Source organism: Gopherus evgoodei, chromosome 2 (assembly GCF_007399415.2).
Source record: "Gopherus evgoodei ecotype Sinaloan lineage chromosome 2, rGopEvg1_v1.p, whole genome shotgun sequence".
NCBI lineage: Eukaryota > Metazoa > Chordata > Testudines > Testudinidae > Gopherus > Gopherus evgoodei.
In genome coordinates this window covers 12,450,546-12,474,278 of record NC_044323.1, presented here as the reverse complement: position 1 = coordinate 12,474,278, position 23,733 = coordinate 12,450,546, and the positions used below count along the sequence as shown (strand labels likewise).

The 23,733-nt window shown below is 42.6% G+C and overlaps 1 protein-coding gene across 1 annotated transcript in view; it reads right to left on the bottom strand.

Moving 5' to 3' along the window:
* The window catches only part of LOC115645406 (sodium channel protein type 5 subunit alpha-like), a 98,558-nt gene that overhangs the window by 20,652 nt on the left and 54,173 nt on the right, over window positions 1-23,733 (bottom strand). The window contains 4 exon segments of the mRNA XM_030550006.1: window positions 3,377-3,499; window positions 4,028-4,201; window positions 7,699-7,853; window positions 21,471-21,594. Coding sequence (XP_030405866.1) covers window positions 3,377-3,499; window positions 4,028-4,201; window positions 7,699-7,853; window positions 21,471-21,594 — 576 coding nt within the window.

Sequence of the window (23,733 nt, the reverse complement as noted above, 5' to 3'; positions counted from 1 at the left end):
ATATGTCATCTAGGATCCACTGATTCATGGTCCTGGGAGAAGTGTCTGTTGAGAACATCAGCTGTGGAGCTTTGTGTTCCAGAAATGTACATTGCCGAAACGTGAATATGATAAGTTATGGAATTGGTGTATAGCCTAATTGTTTCAACACACAGACAGGGGATCTGTCAATTGATAGAAAATATGCAGGCTACTTTGTTTGTCGAGATCTTGATTGACTTCCCTCTGATCAGAGGAAAAAAGAAGAGACAGACATTTCTGACTGCCCTTAGTTCCAGCAGGTGGTTGTGGAGACTGGTCTCCTGAGGTGATCATCTGCCCTGGACAGTATGAACACTGAGATGTTTCCCTCCTGGATTTGAGTAGCAATGCATCTGTCATTATGGTTACCATCAGAATTGACCGAAGAAAGGCAATGCCAATCCCAACATTGTGGTGATCCTTCCACTGCTCTAGGGCATCTTTTATCTGTCATGGAACAGAAACTTGTTTGGTTAAGCTGTGTCTGTGAGGTGAATACACTGTCCTGAGCCACCCCCGAAAGCAGCAAAGGTGCAATCTTGCATGATATGTGATGAAAATGCAAGCCATCATATGACCCAGGGAGCTGCAAACAGAACCTCACTGAGGACTGAAGGCTCACTTGAATAATCTTGATGAGGTTTGTTAAGGTTATGGGAAGATAGGCCCTAGCAGTCAGCAAATCCAAAGATGCCCCAACTAAGTGTATTTTCTGAATAAGAGTCAACACATACTTCCTGACATTGGTCTGGAAGCCTAACTGCAGGAACAGTGAGAGAGCCCTCTGGGAGGCCAATAGCACTTCCCCAAACAGCTTTGAACATTCAGTTGCTGAGGTATGGCAGAACCACCATTCCTCTTGATGAGGGTGAGCAGCCAGCATCTCCAGAACTTTTGAGAACACCCTTGTAGCTGAGGAGAGACCAAAAGGAAGTATATGATATTGGAAGTGATCCTGACCTATCACAAAATGCAAGTATTGTCTGTGAGCTGGGTGTATGGAAGTGTGTCTTGTAAGTCAAGGACTTAAAATCAATCCCCTCGGTCTAATGAAGGAACTATTGCTGCCAGAGTCACCATCCTGAATTTTTGGCACTGCACAAGTTTGTTTAGGAGTCTTAGATCTAAAATCAGTATCCACCCTCCATTTTTCTTTGGTCAGAGGAAGTAACTTGAATAGAAACCCTTCCTCCTGTGTAGCGCTGGGACAGGCTCTATTACTCCTAAGCACAGGAGGTAGTTTATGTCCAGTCTTAGTATGAGTTCATGGGAAGGGTTCCTAAAGAGGGAGGGAGAAAAGGATGGAAAGGAGGGGGGTATATAACAATCTCCAAAACTCATTTGTCTGTGATAATTCACTCACATGTGTGTCAGAATGGGGAGATGGGAAAACGGTTGTAGCTGGCAGGCTAAACAATGGGGAGGCTTTAAACCCTCAACTGTTCCTTCAAAACTGATATTTTGATGATGAAGCTGGTTGTGTACTTGAACCAGGTGGGTTTGTGTTTCTTTTCCACTGGAACCTATGCTTCTTTCTCCGGGGTTTGATGCGTCTCTGGTACCTGGAGAAATGTATCAGAGGAAACCTGCTGCTGTGCGAGGGTGACATTCTGACTGCTCAGGTGATGCTGACCTTTGCCTTGAATTAGATGAAGTTGGGATCCTATAACTCTGATGAAGAGTCCAAGGGCACCAGTACAGCCACATCTTTTCCCATAAGGAAATTGCATGGCTGCCCAAGGAGAAGGAAACTAGAAGCAAGGGAAGGTTCATAATAATTACAAGAAGACTGCTGCAGTCTAGTTTGAAACTGAACCTCTGATGAGAGATAGGCAGGTGAGGAAGAAGGAGATCCCTCCAAACTTGCCTCAGAAGCTGAAGAAAATATACATTCTTCTGAATAAGGACTTTGAGGAGTCTTCATTAAGTGAATTTCAGACCCTAAAGTTAGAAGTTCGATAGACAGTATTTATGATTCACCCATATACAGTACCAATAATGGATTTTCAGTATAAGCTAATAGAGGTGATTTTGGAAGATCAGATACAACTAAATCTGATGGTATGGCTGAAATAACTGGTACCGAAGCTGGAGCTGTAGAAACTGTCAGCATCAGTACATGCAGCATTAAAGAGAAAAGAGACCTGGAGGCAGCATTCTTGAACTTAAATGGCACCTGGGCACTTGGTACTGAATCCATGAGCCCTGATGGAGCACCTACAGTAGATGGTAGCATAACATTCAGAGGTGGTACTGAAGCCCAAAACAATCAGAAGATTCTCTTTAACAGTTCTGAGCTCTTAGTCATATGATTCAGGGCTTCTAAGGGCAATTTTCTATGCCTTGAAGTCCCTTTTGAAGTTTAAGGTGATTTTGCCTTCTTTTTCCTTGAAGGACCAGGAGAATGAAATCTGTGGCTCTTTTCAGCCAAAGATCTAACAACCACAGGAACACAGCCAAAGATCTTCTAAGAGTCACAGGACCACTTCCTGTTGAAGGAATACTGGAAACAAACTAGTCTGAATGACCAGGATTGGAATCAGGTCTCATGGATCTGCCCGGGAGATATATCCTGAGTTTAATCTCCCAGGTCATTTGAAACCACTGGCTGAAAGAACAGCAGATTGTACATTTACTAGAAACATGCCACTTATCTAGACAGTAAAAACACTTTTCATGTGGCTGGTATAGCAACAATACACAAATGGCATGTTTTGAAACTGGGAGCTTTAGGAGTCAACATAGCTGCTTATCACCCAGTACCAATAGCTAACTAAATGTTAAAACTAAAACTAAAATAGTAACAAAAGACCTACTCTAAAGCTAACTGACAAAAAAACTCTTTACAAAAGACTGAGCTACCCAAGTTTAAAACATAGATAAGTGCGCTTAAATTTTCCAATATGGTTAAAAAGTTATAAAATGCTCTATTGACAAACACTCCTAATGTACAACTGGTATTTTAATGATTAGCACATGAAGAACAATGATGTAGGTAAAAGAAAAGTCACAGATTGTAATAGAGTTCTTGCTAAAAAGAGTACAAAGAAAAGTGAGAGAATAGACTGAAAAATTGTCAAAAAGGATGATTTTAAAACTTTTATTATTCTCTGTATCAACCCATTTTTCACCAATCCACCACAAAAAATTCAAACTGTACTCATTCTGTGTTTCATTTGGTGCCATTTCAATGAGACTTTTACAAAACAGGTAGTTAAAGCGCCTGTTAAATCTGAATTCTTAAATGTAACCTTAACTATGGTGCTGTGCAATATAATGAAAACAAAACCATATAAAATATTGTCACTTTACATCCTTGATATTTACACTAGATGGTTGCTTTATTTACTCTTACCCTCATCCCTTCAAACCGTGACAATGCTCTTAATGGTCTCAAAGCTCGGAGAGTCCTAAGGGATTTCATGGCTTCTATTTCGAAACTTCCAAGTGAGTTAGCTACGAGGGTTACTAAAGACACCTGAATGAAGACACAAAGTAAAAGTCCAAAATATTAATGAAATCCTACCATCTGTTCCTCCTCCTCTTCTTTTGTTTTAAACTCTTGCTTAAAACAAAAAAAATCTTACCAGTGGAAGTGTGAATAAATAGCCTGTATAGCACAAGTAGAAATGCATCTTAAATGGACACTGACAACTAAAAAATAATGAGTGAAATCTTGGCCCCATTGAAGTTAATAGTAAAATATCCATTCTCTTTCATAGTACCAAGATTTCACCCAATACATTTTAACAAAACAAATGTATTTATCTGAGTTATTAGTGCTACCTGAGATTATAAATGATGGAGGAATTTTGAGTCCAAAATTTTAAACAGACTAATGATTTTCATTGCCCAAATTCAGACAACTTGAAGAGTCCTGATTTTCAGATGATAGGTGCTCAGCACTTTCTAAAAATCAGTTCCCCTTCAAGCTACATCCAAAAAAGAAGAGTGAACATTTTGTTGCTGTATCCAGTTCACAGAATTGTTCAAATGCAATACTTACATCTACAATTAGGAAATCAAGCCAACACCAGGCATTGGTGAAATACTTCCTGAAGCCATAAGCCAGCCATTTCAGAAACATTTCGAAGACAAAGATATAAGTGAAGATTTTATCAAGAAATTCCAGCATGGTTTTAATGTTTTTTCTTGTTTGAAGATTAATATCTTCAAATGCCTGGAATAATAAAGATTAAAATATTCCACTGAAACTCTGCAGAGTGGGATTATATTGAATGTGCTGAGATGAGAGAGGTATGCACTTTTCATTATGAAACCCCAAACCACATGAAACTTGGAGGCTTATCCTGCAAACAGTTACAAATCAGCTTAACTTTACACATTTGAATAGTCCCAATGAAGGTGATCATTACAGCTGGCTGGAACTACAGAATTTGTTTTCCATGGTTTTGGAAAAGTTTTCTTGTTTCACAGAATGGAATCCAGAAAAACTCTGATTTGAGAAAATGTCAAAATGCTTTGTTTAGACACTTTTTGATCCAGAACAGCAAATGTCCTACTGTTCATGTTTATTCAGATTTTCACTGCATCATTCAGGGATGGAGGTGAGGAGGGTAAGATGGGGAGGGTGAGTGGAGGAAAGAAGGGATCCCCTCAACATTCCCAAAGTTGCTGCCAACCTCTGTCATACTGGAGTACTTCATTGTGGTGGAACCTTCCCTGTTACCTTACCCAGGAAAAGGGGACCTACTTAACCTGGGGCTAATATACCTGCCTTCTATCACTCTCCTGTAGCCATCTGGCCTGACCCTGTCACAATATATAGTCAATCTTCAGTAAAGTTATATTTTGTGACACAAAAATCCGTTTGTGGCAGACAAAGTGGTTACAAGCGGTGAGATGGAGGATGAGAAAATGTAAAGATGGGTGGTAGAAATGCCAACTCCGATCTCTCTTATGCTTCCCCAAATCCTGCATCAGCATAAATAAGTCCTCCAAGTATCAAAGCTGAAAGGACTTGGTATGTGGTCATTGTTTTAATTATGAAATAATCTTACAATTTGTTGTTTGTTTCATGAAGGGAACAGCAAGTTCTGATTTAGAATTGTGTATGCATTTCAGCTCTAGGAACCTTCCTGGAGAGCTGATGTGGTTCTTCACTCAGGGAAGAACATCAAATAAATCAGGATCTTGGAAGCAGAATTTTGAGAGAGATCAGCAGCAGATGTGATGTTCCTCAGCTGCTTTACATGTTATATGTGGAAGTTTGAGAGTTGCATCATCTGTCTCTGAAAATCCTAATACAAGTATAAACAGGTGTCCCTGTTACAAATATAGGCCTGTTCTGCACTAATGCGGTAAATTGTTCTAAATTATGCTAGTTAAGTTATGTAAGAAATGTAATTTGAATCAACATAGCTTAGATCAATTTACAGTATTGTGTACACCGCGCTATGTCAATGGGAGATGCTCTCCCATCGATATAGCTTCAGCCTTTTGGGGAGGGGTAACACAAGTTGACAAGAGAGTGCTCTTGCATCAATTTATCATGTCTTCATCAGACCAGCAAAATTGATGGCTGCTGCATCAATCACAGCAACACTGATATATCTCATAGTGAAGACAACCCTATAGACTCAGTCAACTACAGACCTAGATGACTATCACAGAATTTCATTACAGGCTTAGAAATTTCCAGGATACAATCTGTGAAACAAACAGTCAAATTCTGAGGTGACTCTAAGGAAATATAATCCTAGAGGGAAACTAAGTTAGTTAAACCTACTTAAGGCCTCTCAATATGTAAGTTACACAAATTCAGACCAATTTATAGCTTATGGTTAAGCATGCACATATATCATAGAAGATGAGGGTTGGAAGGGACCTCAAAGGGTCATCTAGTCCAAACCCTTGCTCAAAGCAGGGCCAATCCCCAGATAGATTTTTACCCCAGTTCCCTAAACGGCCCCTTCAAGGATTGAACTCACAACCCTGGGTTTAGCAGGCCAATGCCCAAACCACTGAGCTATCCCTCCCCCTCCATATACACATCACTTCTGTCCCATGGAATTTTATATTTGGTGGATTCTAGGGGGAGAATATATTTTCAGAAAGGCACAAAATTCTGCAGTGTTGTTGTAGTCATGTTGGTCTCAGGATATTAGAGACACAAGATGAATGAGGTAATATCTTTTATTGGACCAACTTATGTTGGTGAGAGAGACTGTCACAGAGTCAGGTCTATCCCCACAGCCTGCCACCAGTTTCCTGGGAGTGCCTTTTGTGTGCCAGGCCACAAGGACCTACACAGTTTCACAGAGATAGGCTTGTGGTCTCTAAGACTGGGCCTTTGGCACCAGCATCCCTGTCTCTCTCCATTGATCCCTGCAGTGGATCCAGCCAAACCAGAGTCCTGTGGGAGGCTTGTACTGTGCCCCTTCAGGACACAATGCTCTCAGTGAGTATTTACAGTGACACAGGCAGCCTTTTCAAAACAAGGTAACCATTTATTAGTCACCTGACTACAGAATCTGAAAATCCTTATCTGAACACAGAGAGGTAGAAGTTAAGCCATAGTCCATCCTGACCAAACCTTGATGAGCCAGCCAAGTTGTGATGGACTCCATCTCTGGTTCTCTCCCCTCTATCCTGCAGATCTGGGCTCCTGAGTCCCTTCAAAAAGCCCCTTTCTACCAGTCACCTGACACATCGTTCTCCAGCTCAGCTCACACGTCCAGTCTCCTGGGGTTTCCTTCTGTTAGATATGATTGTTCAGTCATTGGGGCATATTTGTGTTTTGCTGGATCCTCTGTTGATTTAGGTCAGTTTGGGCCAGGTTTTTTAATGACTGTATTCATTCTTCCACAGACAGCAAGGGGACACACACATACATCCTGCATTGTTCCAGAGCAGTGTTAACCCTTTTGGACCCACTTGGAACATAAGAATGGCCATAATGGGTCAGACCTAAGTTCCATATAGCCCAGTATCCTGTCTTCCCACAGTGGCCAATGCCAGGTGCCCTGAGGGAATGAACAGAACAGGTAATCATCAGTTGATTCATCCCCTGTTCGTATTTCTTCACATAATGCACAGTCAACTGTGGAACTCCTTGCCAGAGGATATTGTGAAGGCCAAGACAATAACAGAGTTAAAAAAAGAACTAGATAATTTCATGGAGGATAGGTCCATCAACAGCTATTAGCTGGGATGGACCAGGATGGTGTCCCTAGCCTCCGTTTGCCAGAAGCTGGGAATGGGCAACAGGGGATGCATCACTTGACGATTACCTGTTCTGTTCATTCCCTCTGGGGCACCTGGCATTGGCCACTGTCAGAAGACAGGACACCGGGCTAGATGGACCTTTAGTCTGACCCACTACGGCTGCTCTTATGCTTGATTTTAATGCAGCACCTAGAAATGATAATCTATGCATTTGAAATAACTGCCACAGAAAAGCCACAGCAAAACCAATATACAAGCAGAATGGCAATCATCTGTCATGTCACTTACAGTACTTTACAGTCATTATAAAATAGAAGTTACCCCTATGCTAAGTAATTTTTTCCTCTCTCAACCAGTCTGAAACTTCTATCAACCAGTCTGAAAATACATGTTTCTGCCCTAAGCAAAAAAGTCATGTCTTGGATATTAAATTAACACCTCTGCATACAATTATAATTCAACCTGAGATGAGATTAAGTAAAAATTTACCAGGGCACCGCTGCTCAGCAGGATCATGAATATGATAAAGCTTTCAAACCAACTATGTTCAACAACTTTGTAGCAGGTTTTCCTCAGGTTCCACCACGTTTTGCCTGGAAACTTTGTGATATTCACCATACAGCAAGGGAAATGTCGAACACAGCCTGAAAGAGGGACATGTATTACATGAGTACCCAGGGCAGCCATGGAAATTTCTGGGTTTAGTCCCTCAAAAACTTGTCTGTCTCCTGTTTCCTCTTTCTCAGTTCTTTATTATTTGAAAGCAAACTACGAAATTATTTTTAAGCAATTAGGAGTATCTTGCACCCATTAGTGAGCTACCTTCCAGCTCACTGGAAATTGGTAAGAACACTGGGAATGCTCTCAGAATGCTGATGGCTGGGTTTACAGAACAAAGGCAAAACAGCAGGATGGACCTCATGGCATTGGAGATTTACCAGCTATCTCAACGCCATGACTAGCATTGAGAGATGGAAGAACAGCACAACCGGCACAAGGAGTTATTGTATCTTAGAAATTAGAAATAAAGATAATCTGTAGGGTCATCTAGTCCATCCCCCTTGGGACTGCAGTATTGTTCCTTACCTTGTCATTTCTAGTAATTTATCCATTCTAAGTTCAAATGTACAAACTGACTGGGTTTCTACTGCATAACGTGTATGAATAGTCAACTGCCTTAGCCCCCCCATCATGTCCCTCCCAGACCCCAGTGCCCCTTTCCTCAGGGTCCTGCCCCAGAAGACCTCTGGGTCTTCCCTCTCTGGTTAACCCCCAACCCTCTAAACCCACCTGGCCTCAGTGGCTACTGCCAGTCATCATCCAACCCCCTTTCCCTGAGGCAGACTGCAGTCTGTAACGGCCACTCATCAGCAAGGGAGTAGGACCTCCTGCCTTTGCCTATCACCGGCTGCCCCTCTGCAGCCCCAGTACTTTCATAGGCCTTCAACAAGGCCTGAAGCTTGGGGGTTTACCAGGCTAGAGCTCCTCAGCACCCTATACCCTTCCCCAGCACTGCTCCGCCTCAGGTAGCTTACTCCCAGGAAATCAGCCCTTCCCACTCCTGGGCTAGAGTGAGACTCCCCTGTCTCCTGGCCCCACAGCCAGGGCTGGTTCCAGGCACCAGCCAAGCAAGCTCGTGCTTGGGGCAGCAGATTCTAAGGGGCAGCATTCCGTCCAATTCTAGGGCAGCACGGCTGCCCTTTTTTTTCTTCTTTTTTTTTCTGTTCGCCGCTCTGGCCGCCCTGTAGGGGCCGGTGGCACGGAGGAGGGGAGCGTCCTGCTGGGAGCCTGCTACGCGCTCCGTCTGCCCCAGCCAGTGCCAGGTCTGCAGCAAGCCCGGCAGCCCGCGTCCTTCCCTCCCCACCGACCGGAGCGGTGCGGAGCTCTCCCGGCAGGCGGCATGGCGGGAGGGACTGAGTGGTGAGCACCCTGACTGAAGGAAGCCCTGGCTGCCCCCCTTCTCTCTCTCCCCTGCGCTCCCTCCCCCTCCCCCCCTGCTAGTTGGGGCGTGCACTCCACTGCCTGGGGTACATTTGCAGCTCCGAAAGTTTTCACCCTGGCTCCAGCCACCCCGCAGGGTTTTTTTTTTCTTGCTTTGCCGCTCCAGCCACCCTGTGGATTTTTTTTTTCTTTGCTGCTCCAGCCACCCCGCAGGTTTGTTTATTTCTTGTTTTTTGTTTTTTCTTGGGGTGGAAAAAACGCCAGAGCCGGCCCTGCCCACATCCCTTTCATCCAGGTCAGCTGTGGCCTGATTAAGCCAGCCACACCTGTGGCTGCTTCCACAATCAGCCTAGCTTGGCTGCTTTTAACCCCTATTCTGCAGGAGTGGGGCAGCTGCCCAACTACACACTCATATACTTTTTAGTACTTATTTAATTATAGCTGGGGCAGGTAGAACTGCCTATGATTAAGGTTTCCTGACATTTCCCATTATAAAACCCTATTTTCAGTTCCCTTATAACTTTGCCAAACTTTAACCATTTGAGTGGAAATTTTCCTTGCTGGGTGTCTGTCACAAGCCTGTGTAACCTTAATTTGGCCTTTTGTGCATATGGACTATGATACAGTCTTTAATTACACAGTCACATACTTTTTTTTCCCCACTGGACCCTGGTCTCATTTAGTGCATAAGGATGGACCTGCTCTGGGAATGAATAAGGGTTGTGGTAATGAAGAAAAGTGTTACCTATAGGATCCCTGCCTCATTTATTACAAAAGCCCAAATTTTGTATAGTGCATTAGGCAGTGGACTGCAGGAAGAGAAAAGGATGGCCTCATGGTTAAGGCAGGTGAACCCTGCCGTGGGAATTAGACTACACCTCTGTCCCTGCCACAGACTTCTTATGTGGCACTAGTCAAGCCACTTAAACCAAACTTTTCACAGGTGGTCACTAATTATATGCTTCTCATTCTCTGGGTGCCTAACTAAAGACCTCATGAGCAGAAGTACTGAGCACACACAGCCAGTAACTGAAATTAATTTGATCTGTGTGAGAAAGTAGAATTAATTACATTGTGAAAATAGAAAGGATTAAAGAAATACTGTCTGTACCTTTAAGCAAAATTGTTGGAATGCTGCAATCCACGTGTTAGGAATACAGACATTAACACAGAACAATTGCACCGTTTAAGGGCAATTGGTGAAGTATTAGCCTTAGATCAATAAGAGTTAGTAAGGAAGTAGGATATGCATGCTGTGCCCCAGGTGAATGTAACTGTTTTACTTTCTTTGTCCCTTTGTCTAATTCCCACTCTTTTATCTGTATAAATAAGGCCATGTCTACATCTAAAATTTTGCAGCGCTGGTTGTTACAGCTGTATTAGTACAGCTGTATAGGGCCAGCGCTGCAGAGTGGCCACACTTACAGCAACCAGCGCTGCAAGTGGTGTTAGATGTGGCCACACTGCAGCGCTGTTGGGCGGCTTCAAGGGGGGTTCCGGGACGAGAGAGCAAACCGGGAAAGGAAACCAGCTTCGCCGCGGTTTGCTCTCTCGGTCCCGGAGCCACCCAGCAAACCGCAGGGAAGGAGACCTGCTTGCTCGGGGTTCCGGGACCGAGAGAGCAAACCGGGAACGCCGCGGTTTGCTCTCTCGGTCCCGGAGCCAGCCAGCAAACCGCAGGGAAGGAGACCTGCTTGCTCGGGGTTCCGGGACCGAGAGAGCAAACCGGGAACGCCGCGGTTTGCTCTCTCGGTCCCGGAGCCACCCAGCAAACCGCAGGGAAGGAGACCTGCTTGCTCGGGGTTCCGGGACCGAGAGAGCAAACCGCGGCGAAGCTGGTTTCCTTTCCCGGTTTGCTCTCTCGGTCCCGGAACCCCGAGCAAGCAGGTCTCCTTCCCTGCGGTTTGCTGGGTGGCTCCGGGACCGAGAGAGCAAACCGCGGCGTTCCCGGTTTGCTCTCTCGGTCCCGGAACCCCGAGCAAGCAGGTCTCCTTCCCTGCGGTTTGCTGGGTGGCTCCGGGAATGCGAGAGCAAACCGCGGCGAAGCTGGTCTCCTTTCCCGGTTTGCTCTCTCGGTCCCGGAACCCCGAGCAAGCAGGTCTCCTTCCCTGCGGTTTGCTGGGTGGCTCCGGGAATGCGAGAGCAAACCGCGGCGAAGCTGGTCTCCTTTCCCGGTTTGCTCTCTCGGTCCCGGAACCCCGAGCAAGCAGGTCTCCTTCCCTGCGGTTTGCTGGGTGGCTCCGGGACCGAGAGAGCAAACCGGGAAAGGAAACCAGCTTGATTACCAGAGGCTTCCTCCTTCCACGGAGGTCAAGAAAAGCGCTGGTAACTGTCTACATTGGATTACCAGCGCTGGATCACCAGCGCTGGATCCTCTACACCCGAGACAAAACGGGAGTACGGCCAGCGCTGCAAACAGGGAGTTGCAGCGCTGGTGGTGCCCTGCAGATGTGTACACCTTCAAAGTTGCAGCGCTGTAACTCCCTCACCAGCGCTGCAACTTTCTGATGTAGACAAGCCCTAAGACTGTTTGGGTCTTGCATGGCCACTCACATTATCTGGGTGTTATTGGCAGAGCGCTGTGCTAATAAAACAGAGTGGTCTGACAAATTGTGAGTCCTGATTCTAACTCTGATATGTGCTTTGAACACAGGAAGTGCTATATAATGCAAAATACTCTGAAAAATCAGGTCGTAGGTGTCTCAAATTGGGCACCCAAAATTAGTGGATATTTTTGAATTTAATCTCCCTGAGTCTCAGTTTCCCACCTGTAAAATGGGGAAAATATCATCACCTCACCTTACAGAGGTGTTGTGGGGACACATTAACTACTGTTTGTGAAGCACTCATGTACTATAGTGATAAGCAACAGAGAAAAGCCCATGAATTTAATAATGCGGTCTTCATAGGAGATTTTGTCCACTAATGCGAGGAGCCTAGGTAACAAAATGGAGGAACTAGAGCTACTGGTGCAGGAAGTGAAACCAGATATTATAGGGATAACAGAAACATGGTGGAATAGTAGTCATGACTGGAGGACAGGTACTGAAGGCTATGTGCTGTTTAGGAAAGACAGAAATAAAGGCAAAGGTGGTGGAGTAGCATTGTACATCAATGAGGAGGTTAACTGTAAAGAAATAAGAAGTGATGGAATGGATAAGAGAGTCTGTATGGGCAAAAATCACATTGGGAAAGAAAGCTACTAGAGTTTCCCCTGAGATAGTGCTTGGGATGTGCTACAGACCGCCGGGATCTGATTTGGATATGGACACAGACCTCTTTAATATTTTAATGAAGTAAACACTAATGGGAATTGTGTGATCATGGGAGACTTTAACTTCCCAGATGTAGACTGGAACACAAGTGTTAGTAATAATAACAATAGGGCTCAGATTTTTCTGGATGTGATAGCTGATGGATTTCTTCACCAAGTAGTTGAAGAATCAACAAGAGGGGATGCCATTTTAGATTTGGTTTTGGTGAGTAGTGAGGACCTCACAGAAGAAACGGTTGTAGGGGACAACCTTGGTTCAAGTGATCATGAGCTAATTCAGTTCAAACTAGATGGAAGGATAAACAAAAATAGATCTGGGACTAGGGTTTTTTATTTCAAAAGGGCTAACTTTAAAGAATTACGGAAATTAGTTAGGGAAGTGGATTGGACTGAATTTGTGGATCTAAAGGCAGAAGAGGCCTGGCATTACTTTAAGTCAAAGTTGCAGAAACTTTCAGAAGCCTGCATCCCAAGAAAGGGGAAAAAAATCATAGGCAGGATTTGTAGACCAAGCTGGATGAGTAAGCATCTCAGAGAGGTGATTAAGAAAAAGCAGAAAGCCTACAAGGAGTGGAAGAAGGGTGGGATTAGCAAGGAAAGCTACCTTATTGAGGTCAGAACATGTAGGGATAAAGTGAGAAAGGCCAAAAACCATGTAGAGTTGGACCTTGCAAAGGGAATTAAAACCAATAGTAAAAGATTCTATAGCCATATAAATAAGAAGAAAACAAAGAAAGAAGAAATGAGACCGCTAAACACTGGCAGAGGATGGAGTAGAGGTTAGGGATAATCCAGGCATGGTCCAATATCTAAACAAATACTTTGCCTCAGTCTTTAATTAGGCTAATGAGGAGCTTAGAGATAATGGTAGGACGACAAATGGGAATGAGGATCTGAAGGTAGATATTACCACATCCGAGGTAGAAGCCAAACTCGAACAGTTTAATGGGACAAAATCGGAGGGCCCAGATAATCTTCATCCAAGAATATTAAAGGAACTGGCACATGAAATTGCAAGCCCATTAGCAAGAATTTTTAATGAATCAGTAAACTCAGGGGTTGTACCCTATGACTGGAGAATTGCTAACATAGTTTCTATTTTTAAGAAAGGGAAAAAAAGTGATCCAAGTAACTATAGGCCTGTTACTTTGACATCTGTAGTATGCAAGGTCTTGGAAAAAATTTTGAAGGAGAAAGTAGTTAAGGACATTGAGGTCAAAGGTAACTGGGACAAAATACAACATGAGTTTACAAAAGGTAGATCATGCCAAACCAACCTGATCTCCTTCTTTGGGAAGGTAACAGATTTTTTAGACAAAGGAAATGTAGTGGATCTAATTTACCTCAATTTCAGTAAGGCATTTGATACAGTTCCACATGGGGAATTATTAGTGAAATTGGAAAAGATGGGGATCAATATGAAATTTGAAAGGTGGATAAGGAACTGGTTAAAGGGGAGACTACAGCAGGTCATACTGAAAGGTGAACTGTCAGGCTGGCAGGAGGTTACTAGTGGAGTTCCTCAGGGACCGGTTTTGGGACCAATCTTATTTAATCTTTTTATTATTGACCTTGGCACAAAAAGCGGGAATGTGCTAATAAAGTTTGCAGATGACACAAAGCTGAGGGGTATTGCTAACACAGAGAAGGACCGGAATATCATACAGGAAGAGCTGGATGACCTTGTAAACTGGAGTAATAGTAATAGGCTGAAGTTCAATAGCGAAAAGTGCAAGGTCATGCATTTAGGGATTAATAACAAGAATTTTGGTTATAAATTGGGGACGCATCAGTTGGAAGTAACAGAGGAAGGAAGGACCTCGGAGTATTGGTTGATCACAGGATGACTATGAGCCGCCAATGTGATATGGCCATTAAAAAAGCTAATGCAGTTTTAGGATGCATCAGCCAAGGTATTTCCAGTAAAGAGAAGGAAGTGTTAGTACCATTATAAAAGACCTCATCTGGAATACTGTGTGCAGTTCTGGTATCCCATGTTTAAGAAGGATGAATTCAAACAGGAACAGGTACAGAGAGGGGATACTAGGATGATCCGAGGAATGGAAAACCTGTCTTATGAAAGGAGACTCAAAGAGCTTGGCTTGTTTAGCCTAACTAAAAAAGGCTGAAGGGAGATAAGATTACTGTTTATAAATATATCAGAGGGACAAATATTAGGGAGAAAGAGGAAATATTTAAGCTTAGTACCAATGTGGACACAAGAACAAATGGATATAAACTGGACGCTAGGAAGTTTAGACTTGAAATTAGATGAAGGTTTCTAACCATTAGAGGAGTGAAGTTCTGGAACAGCTTCCAAGGGGAGTAGTGGGGGCAAAAGACATATCTGGCTTCAAAATTAAGCTTGATAATTTTATGGAGGGGATCGTATGATGGGATAGCCTAATTTTGGCAATTAATTTGGCAATTGATCTTTGATTATTAGCAGGTAAATACGCCCAGTGGTCTGTGATGTGATTGGGGTCGGATCTGAGTTACTACAGAGAATTCTTTTCTGGGTGCTGGCTGGTGAGTCTTGCCCACGTGCTCAGGGTTTAACTGATCGCCATATTTGGGGTCAGGAAGGAATTTTCCTCAGGGCAGACTGGCAGAGGCCCAGGAGGCTTTTCGCCTTCCTCTGCAGCATGAGGCACAGGTGACTTGCTGGAGGATTCTCCGCACCTTGGAGGTCTTTAAACCATGATTTGAGGACTTCAGTAACTCAGATATAGGTTAGGGGTTTGTTACAGGAGTGGGTGGGTGAGATTCTGTGGCCTGCATTGTACAGGAGGTCAGATTAGATGATCATAATGGTCCCTTCTGACCTTAAAGAGTATGAGTCCATGAGATATTGAATAGTGCACAGTAAATAAGGCATAGGACCACATACTGATCAACAAGGAGAAAATAAAATATTGAATAGCTGCTTATCAAGTAAGAATCATCCATTCTTTGCACTGAAGGAGGCAGGGATGTTATAGAAAAAATAGTATGTGATCATGTAATTAAAGAATGTATCATAATGCACATACACAAAGGTGCCAAGTTAAGATTGCACAGACAACTTTAGCTCTGGCATGTCCTAACTTTTTAGTGCTTAATTTTGAAACTTTAATAATGTTATTTTAACATCATTTTTTGTTTGTAATTATTATCTAACATGCACATATAATGTCTTAGGTGTGCATGTCATGGATATGTGTGTATAGCCTGAAGGAAGTCCTTTGCTTCCTTATGGTTTACAAACTTCAAATACTTTCAGATGATTACCACATATCTACATCTAGTGCATAGGAAGAGGGTAGTATGCTTTTAAATAGTTTGAGAGTGCTGTAGTGGTATTCACTGTGTTTTATGTTTTGAGGAGCCACCAGGACTAAGCAGAGCAGGGATATGTGTAGCTAGATCTTACACATTTATAAATATTTAATAACTGTGGTTATTTGGGACTGAACTGCCAGTGCAGTTTCTTCATATTATTTTTGTTCTGTAAATAGCAAAATACATACCATCACCTTATTTCAATGTATTACTAAACACTCTTTAAAATCTTGTCTCATAAACTCATCCCTACAGACCTTTAACCATGTCTGGTTTTCTCCTCTGAATTCTGTCCAGTTTGTCAACAAGAATGAAAGTAGTATTCTAAGAACAGTTTCACCATAAAGAAAGGGACCATTACTTTCCCTGATCTATAACAAGTTACAGCTCATATATAATCCAGAAGTGCATTACACACTGTGCTTGATATAGAGTCTTAGACAAAGCCCACTGAAAACAACTGGAGTCTTTCTACTGGCTTTAATGGTTTTGGATCACACTCACATTGTATTACAAGTTATATGTCATTTTTAGTCCAATACCTTACTTTATTCTCTTTTGAAATGACTGCTTCCAAAATTGTCTTTATTTTGGATTATTTTTGCCCAAATATCTCAGCTTGTATTTTCTAAGATGAATTTCATTGTATTACTTGCCCCTGTGTTTTAAATCTTCTTTTTATTATTTCTTTGTCAGCACTGGTGTTTGCAACACTTCCCAGTTTAGTGACTCATACAAATTTAATTAACATGTTGTTTTTCCTCATTTCAAAATCATTAGTGAAGGTGTTAAATAGCACCAGACCCAAAGATGATCTCTTCAATAGCCCCCGTTTATGAATTGTCCACAAGCAGCTTCCAGTTTTTGTAAATGTATTTGCTATTCGAAACTACTAGCTGAATCATTTAAGAGCAATAATTCTTGGTCTACAGATTGTTTGTGAGAAGGCTGTTGTGAATATTCATTATTCAAAATTCAAACTATATTGGCTTCATAAGGCCCCAGTTAAATGAATGCAAGTATTTCAAACATTCGCTACATCAGTTATAATTACTTACATTTATGAGTTCAATGTTTTATTTTTGCCAGCATTTTCTAATATTCACTTAAAGGTCATTCTTTCAACAAAAATTCCAGCCATTAAACTGATCTTCTACAGGCCAGCCAGCCTCACCTCAGTCCCTGGAAATATCATGGAGCAGGTTCTCAAGGAATCAATTCTGAAGCACTTAGAGGAGAGGAAAGTGATCAGGAACAGTCAGCATGGATTCACCAAGGGCAAGTCATGTCTGACTAAGCTATTTGCCTTCTATGAGGAGATAACTGGCTCTGTGGATGAGGGGAAAGCAGTGGACACATTATTCCTTGACTTTAGCAAAGCTTTTGATATGGTCTCCCACAATATTCTTGCCAGCAAGTTAAAGAAGTATGGGCTGGATGAATGGACTATAAGGTGGATAGAAACCTGGCTAGATCATCAGGCTCAATGTGTAGTGATCAATGTCTCCATGTCTAGTTGGCAGCTAGTATCAAGCGGAGTGCCCAAGGGTCGGTTCTAGGGCTGGTTTTGTTCAATATCTTCATTATTGATCTGGAGGATGGCATGGACTGCACCCTCAGCAAATTTGCAGCTGACACTAAACTGGGAGGAGTGGTAGAAATGCTGGAGGGTAGGGGATAGGATGTAGAGGGACCTAGACAAATTAGAGGATTGGGCCAAAAGAAATCTGATGAGGTTCAAGAAGGACGAGTGCAGAGTCCTGCACTTAGGATGGAAGAATCCCATGCACTGCTACCGACTAGGGACTGAGTGGCTAGGCAGAAATTCTGCACAAAAGATCCTAGAGGTTATAGTGGATGAGAAGCTGGATATGAGTCAACAGTGTGCCCTTGTTGCCAAGAACGCTAATGGCATTTTGGGCTATATAAGTAGGAACATTGCCAGAAGATCGAGGGATGTAATCATTCCCTTCTATTCAGCACTGGTGAGACCTCATCTGGAGTACTGTGTCCAGTTTTAGGCCTCATACTACAAGAAGGTTGTGGAAAAATTGGAAAGAGTCCAGCAGAGGGCAACACAAATGATTAGGGGGCTGGAGCACATGACTTATGAAGAGAGGCTGAGGGAACTGAGCATATTTAGTGTGCAGAAGAGAAGAATGAGGGGGGATTTGATAGCTGCTTTCAACTACCTGAACGGGGGTTCTAAAGAGGTTGGACCTAGACTATTCTCAGTGGTAGCAGATGACAGAACAAGGAGTAATGGTCTCAAGTTGCAGTGGGGGAGATTTAGGTTGGATATTAGGAAAAACTTTTTCACTAGAATGGGTTACTGGGGGGGAGGGTGGAATCTCCTTCCTTGGAGGTTTTTAAGATCAGGCTTGACAAAGCCCTGCCTGGGATGATTTAGTTGGGGATTGGTCCTGCTTTGAGCAGGGGGTTGGACTAGATGACCTCCTGAGGTCCCTTCCAACCCTGATATTCTATGGTTTAATGATTCTATGATGATTCTAGGATAATTGCTATAAAATGAAACAATAGAGTGCATAAAATAGATAAATAAAACAGTTCTTAGTTTGACTCTAGCCCTCTTCCTGAAAACCTTTGTATGCTGCTTTGGCCCCAATCCTGCAAACACCTTCATACATGCTTTATTGTGAGCAGGTAAGTAGGCTTCAAGGGAGCTACTCCCCTGCATCAAATTAAACTAATTCATAAGTGCTTAGGGTCTTAGATGGCAACCTTTACAATGCAAGATCTATATCTGCCTTGCGTGTACATAGTATCTAGCATATTGTTGGCATGTCCAGAATACAAATCAATAATAAATAATCAAAATATTCATTGGATTTTTGTGTGTGGAATTTACTAGCTATTAAATTGATCAGTGAACTGCTTATGATTCTTCAACAAGTTTTTAATCCGTGATCTCATATCCCGTAGCATTGAAATTAATATTCCAAGTAAGATTTCATGTCTGCTATATCAATTCCTTAGGAATTCCTTGTAATACCATTATTGATGATGGATTGCTGTGGATTTATGTAATTCCACTGGAATTTAGCAATGATATTTATAGCATGAACTAATTCAACAGAAGCTGTATCCCCTGTATCTAATCAATTTCAGCTTGAAAACCAGATCCTTAGGTCCAGCCAAGTTACTCTCAGTACAGGACCTGAGATGAGCAAAAAAAGGTAGCTACCCTGGTGGTAGTCAGGGGCCAGTTCTACACTGATGTAAATTAGAGAGTTTTCTAATTTGTTCTAATCTGCAGGTTGCTTTAATCGATGCCAGCAGCAATGGCCTCCAAGGAGCTGTTCCGCTATCTGGAGATTACCGGAGTGCAAAGCATTCCTCCTACTCCTGATATTTGTCCCAGGGGATGGGGACAGCATGAGGTGGTGCAGAGCTGGCTACGTCACCGCTGCAGGAGACAGGGTTCCTCTAATCTGGTGAAATCCCCAGCTTCTCTGTTAGAGATCGACATAAAGGGACCTGACCAGGGTCAAAGATCTGGCTTACATTTGCAACTCATAGCCAAACAGGACACATCAATTCCCATTTAAAGCAGCACTGGGGAGTAGGAACATTTCCACATATATCAGACTAACACATCAAACTATTGACTTTGTCTAAATATTGTATTCTCTTTTCTTGTTTTCAGTTATTCCAGTGTAAAATTTTCCCTTCAACAGTTTCTTCAACCCTCATATATCATGGCTCTTTCACACACAGCCTCATTTCCCTTGCACATTTTGCAGCCAGTGTCTCCATTACAGCTATTTCAACTACATTACAATTAATGTATTAATTTAAAGCCTAAAATACAAGCATGGCATCATAATGGTTATCTGTTTCACTTGTATCTACTCCAGGGCTAGTTTATGGAGTCTTTGTTAAAAGCCACAGTAATTTAGTACTAGCAGATACAATGAACCTGCCTCATTCTGAATTTTTGGTCAAAACTCAGAAGTGGAAGAGTCGGGTAATCAGAAGTAATTGGGAAGGAAATATAGGTGGGTTGCAGGGGGAAAGGCTGGGTGGATTGATAGAAAGGGCCCTGAACAATGAAGGTAAGGAGAAGTGTGGAGAAATAGATGACAGGAGAGATTATGGTAAGGAGGGGCTGTGGGAATCTAGAGGGTTGTTATAATGAGAAAGGTAGCAGGAATGGAGAGCAGGACAGAATCAGGAGAGAGACAGCTGGGGAAGAGGCAGTCAGGCAGGGTTAGTTAGTGAAGGAAGAAGCTGGATGGCAGATGCAGAGCTGCCACATACAACTGACGTCACAAGGTGGAAGGGTACAAGAGATAAAGGGAAGATGTTTAAGAAGTGTGGCTGGTTGAACACTAGACTCAAACTGCAACAGCTAACGGCTGGTGGAGGGGCAAAAGGGAGGCACCTTTGAGCCTTGTGAGCCAGCTGGTAGGAGGAAAGAGCATGTCAGCTGACAGGAGTAGCACTGTGGGCAAGGAATCTGAATACTGTCCAGCTTTCTAAAATCAGTTAGTTCCCCAGGAACATTGGTCTTTTATAACCCTAAGGAATCATAACCCAGGTGGAGTGACAGATCCAGGCCAGTGCGGTACAGGAGTCTAGTAGAGGGCAAATATACTGGTCACTGGGTGAGCAGTTTTCTGTTCCCTGAGTGACCAGAACAGGGGCTTCACTAGAGTAATCAGGAACCTGCTAGAACCAATTAAGGCAGACAGGCTGATTAGATCACCTGCAGCCAATCAAGGCAGGCTAATCCGGGCACCTGCATTTAAAAAGCTCACTCCAGTCAGGGAGGGGGGAGCTGAAGGAGAGGAAGTGTGTGAGAGGAGCTGGGAGCAAGAGGCCCAAAGAGCTGAGTGAGAGTGAGAGGGTGTGCTGCTGGAGGACTAAGGAGTACAAGCGTTATCAGACACCAGGAGGAAGGTCCTGTGCTGAGGATAAAGAAGGTGTTTGGAGGAGGCCATGGGGAAGTAGCCCAGGAAGTTGTAGCTGTCATGCAGCTATTACAGAAGGCACTATAGACAGCTACAATCCACAGGACCCTGGGCTGGAAGCTGGAATAGAAGGCGGGCCCAGGTTCCCCCCAAACCTCCCAACTCCTAATCAGACACAGGAGGAGTTGATCCAGACTGTGGGGAAGATCACTGAGGTGAGCAAATCTGCCAATAAGCGCAGGACCCACCAAGGTAGAGGAGGAACTTTGTCACAGTGGAAATTAATCTAACTGTGAATTGACCCTGATGACATGTTTTACGCTGTTACTTCTATTACAGACAGTTCAGGGAGACAACTGTTTGCTCTGAGAAATAACTGATATGAAGTAGGAGTTTGGATGACATGTTAATAAATTTAATTTTTTCTCTGGTGAAAACCACAGTATTCTTAGTTTTGACTAGAAGGAGACAGCTGTGAAAATCAAAATAAGCATTGAGTACAAATATTGGCATGAAGTAAACTTGTAAAGCTGTGCAGCAATTTAAATTGCATTTCTGGACTTACCATCCTACAGAAATTCAGCTGAATCCTAACAAGTTCTCTCCACCTGTTTCATGTGTGTTTGACTATTAGAGAGATCTATGGATGAAAAGTTCTATGCAACTACGCAGTAATTATATTATTACTAAATACTCACAAGTAGACAGAGTGCCAACATTAACTAGGAGAACAGGCTACTTTGGATTGTTTGTCTCACTTACTAGTCATAGTGAAATTAGCAGATCCTTACCTTCTGGAAAACAGTTATCAGGTTCTTTTAAGTCTTCACCCAGCTCAGCGGTCTGTTTTAGAAGCTCCTCAGGGTTTGTCAGATCCACTGTGCTGCCTTCAGAACAGCTGATGTCATCCAGGTGCTATGCAAGAGAAGACAATGTATCATTTTTTGTTTAAAGTAGTCACTGTGCTTTAAAATAAACTGAATGCTCTTCTGTTTACATTCTGTTGCATACCAGAAGCAACTACAACAGTACACTGTCATCATCAGGAGGGTGCTCTCTGCTTGTTGGGAAGGAAACTGCAGCTCATTGGGAAGGGTGCTCTGTACACTGCAGCCCAGGTTGGCTCGGGTTGGTTAATTTCAGCTAGCTTTGCCTTTCTTGCCAGCCTGGATTTGAGCCGACAGGTTAGTGAAAGGGAAAGCCCCGAACCAGGAGGTAGAGAGCATTCAGCTGACCTGAGTTTGGCACTGCAGGGAGCCAAGAAAGTAGATTTAAAAACAAAAATCTGCTAGCTGGACCCCTTCCCCATTTCCAGGGTTCAATTTCTGAAAACAGCTGGAAAGGTAACCCCAGGCCAAGCCAGGGGAAGGAGTAAAAGGGAAACAAAGTCAAGCTAGCTCCATCTGTGATGCTGTAGTAAGGACTTCATACCTGGAGACACAGTGCCCCCCTGCCCCGCCCCATTGGGGCACATGGCCCTGTCTCATCTCACCCCACCTGGCATCCATGTGGCTCTCTTCACTGGCTAACCTGCCTCGCCTGCCCAGCCCACTTCATTAGCCATCTTCCCCTGCAACACAGCGTGTGCTACCTACTATGGAATGGTGAGAAAGAACACATTTGGGTAAAAACAAGCCCTGGCTAATGTGCTGCTCTCTCCAAAGTGTGCCAGGCTTTAGAAAAATATTTAATTAGCCTCCACAAACTTCTTTTCCTCACCTGCAGATTATAGTGATCTCACCCCATGAAGCTCTGGAATGTGATTCCTTCTGAGGACATGATCAGTTGAGATGTAATGACATTGACTTGGTATACAACAGAATGGAGTAAGAAAATAACAGAATGGTTTTTATTAACACTATTGAGCTGCTTGTGAATGATTTTGTAACTATACATATTGGTGATTTCTTTTTCTGAATGTCACTGTAATTGGCAGAGAAAGCCACTAGATTTGTCACTGGCCACTTTGACACTTATTTTCTTGCTAGGGAAACCAAAAAGTTACTAAATCTAGTGACAAAATAGCTAAGTTGGCAACATTCCAGTGGAATGGACTTTCTCTCCTGAAATATCTCCACATCAATTTAAAGTCAAAGCTAGATTTAACGGTACTAGATTAATCACTGTAATAAAACTTGCATAGGGGGAATGATTCCAACTTTTCTTGAATTAAGTGCATATAGTTCTCAAACGCAGACAGGCTTTAAAACATTTCACTAGTTAGAGCTGAAAACAATTAAAACCAGAGCGCCCCACCTGGGGAAAAAGTGAGCGAGAAAGAGAGACAGACAGGGAAATGAAAATATATTTTATTCAGAGTCCTGTTTGGTAGAACTCTAAAAATTTCGGTTCAGAATGAAAGTACCGTAAAATGCCCTTGATAATTTACACAAATTAGAACATGTAATCACATGAAACATAATGTATTCTCCACTGGCATAGACTTCCTTGTATTCCAGCATATTTCACGCTTCACACCACTAGAAATGTGTGAATAATTCATAACAAATTATTTATTCAGTGAATTCTGCCACTTTTTCTGTTTCCAAATTGCTGATGAACAATTTGTGATTTTCTTGAATATGTTCCTTATTCAAAATTATTCTCCAAAGACTTGTGTAAATAATCATGGGATTTTATTTTTTACTTTTTGTGCACAATTCATTTAAAACATTCTGTATTTGAAATCTGAGCTGTTTCGATAGGACATATAGACAACATTGTATGTGTCCACCCCCTGACTAGAGGAGTATAACCCTAAGATATTCAGCTTGGAAAATTGTTTTTAAGATTACATATACAAAATTCATTTTATGTGTTTTGAAATTATACAGAAAAAAGACTGGACACACCAGAATGGTCCCTGAAACCATTTTCTGGGACAAAACATTTTTGGTAATTCAGATGTCAAGTAGACAATGTTAATTTTATAGGTAATGTTTCTGAATCAAAGGCAACTCAGAATCCAGCTTCTCTTCCTAATAAAGTTTTAAATTAATATTTATAAATACAGCATTTTGCTATTTCCATTCATAGAAATCCAACTATTCCACT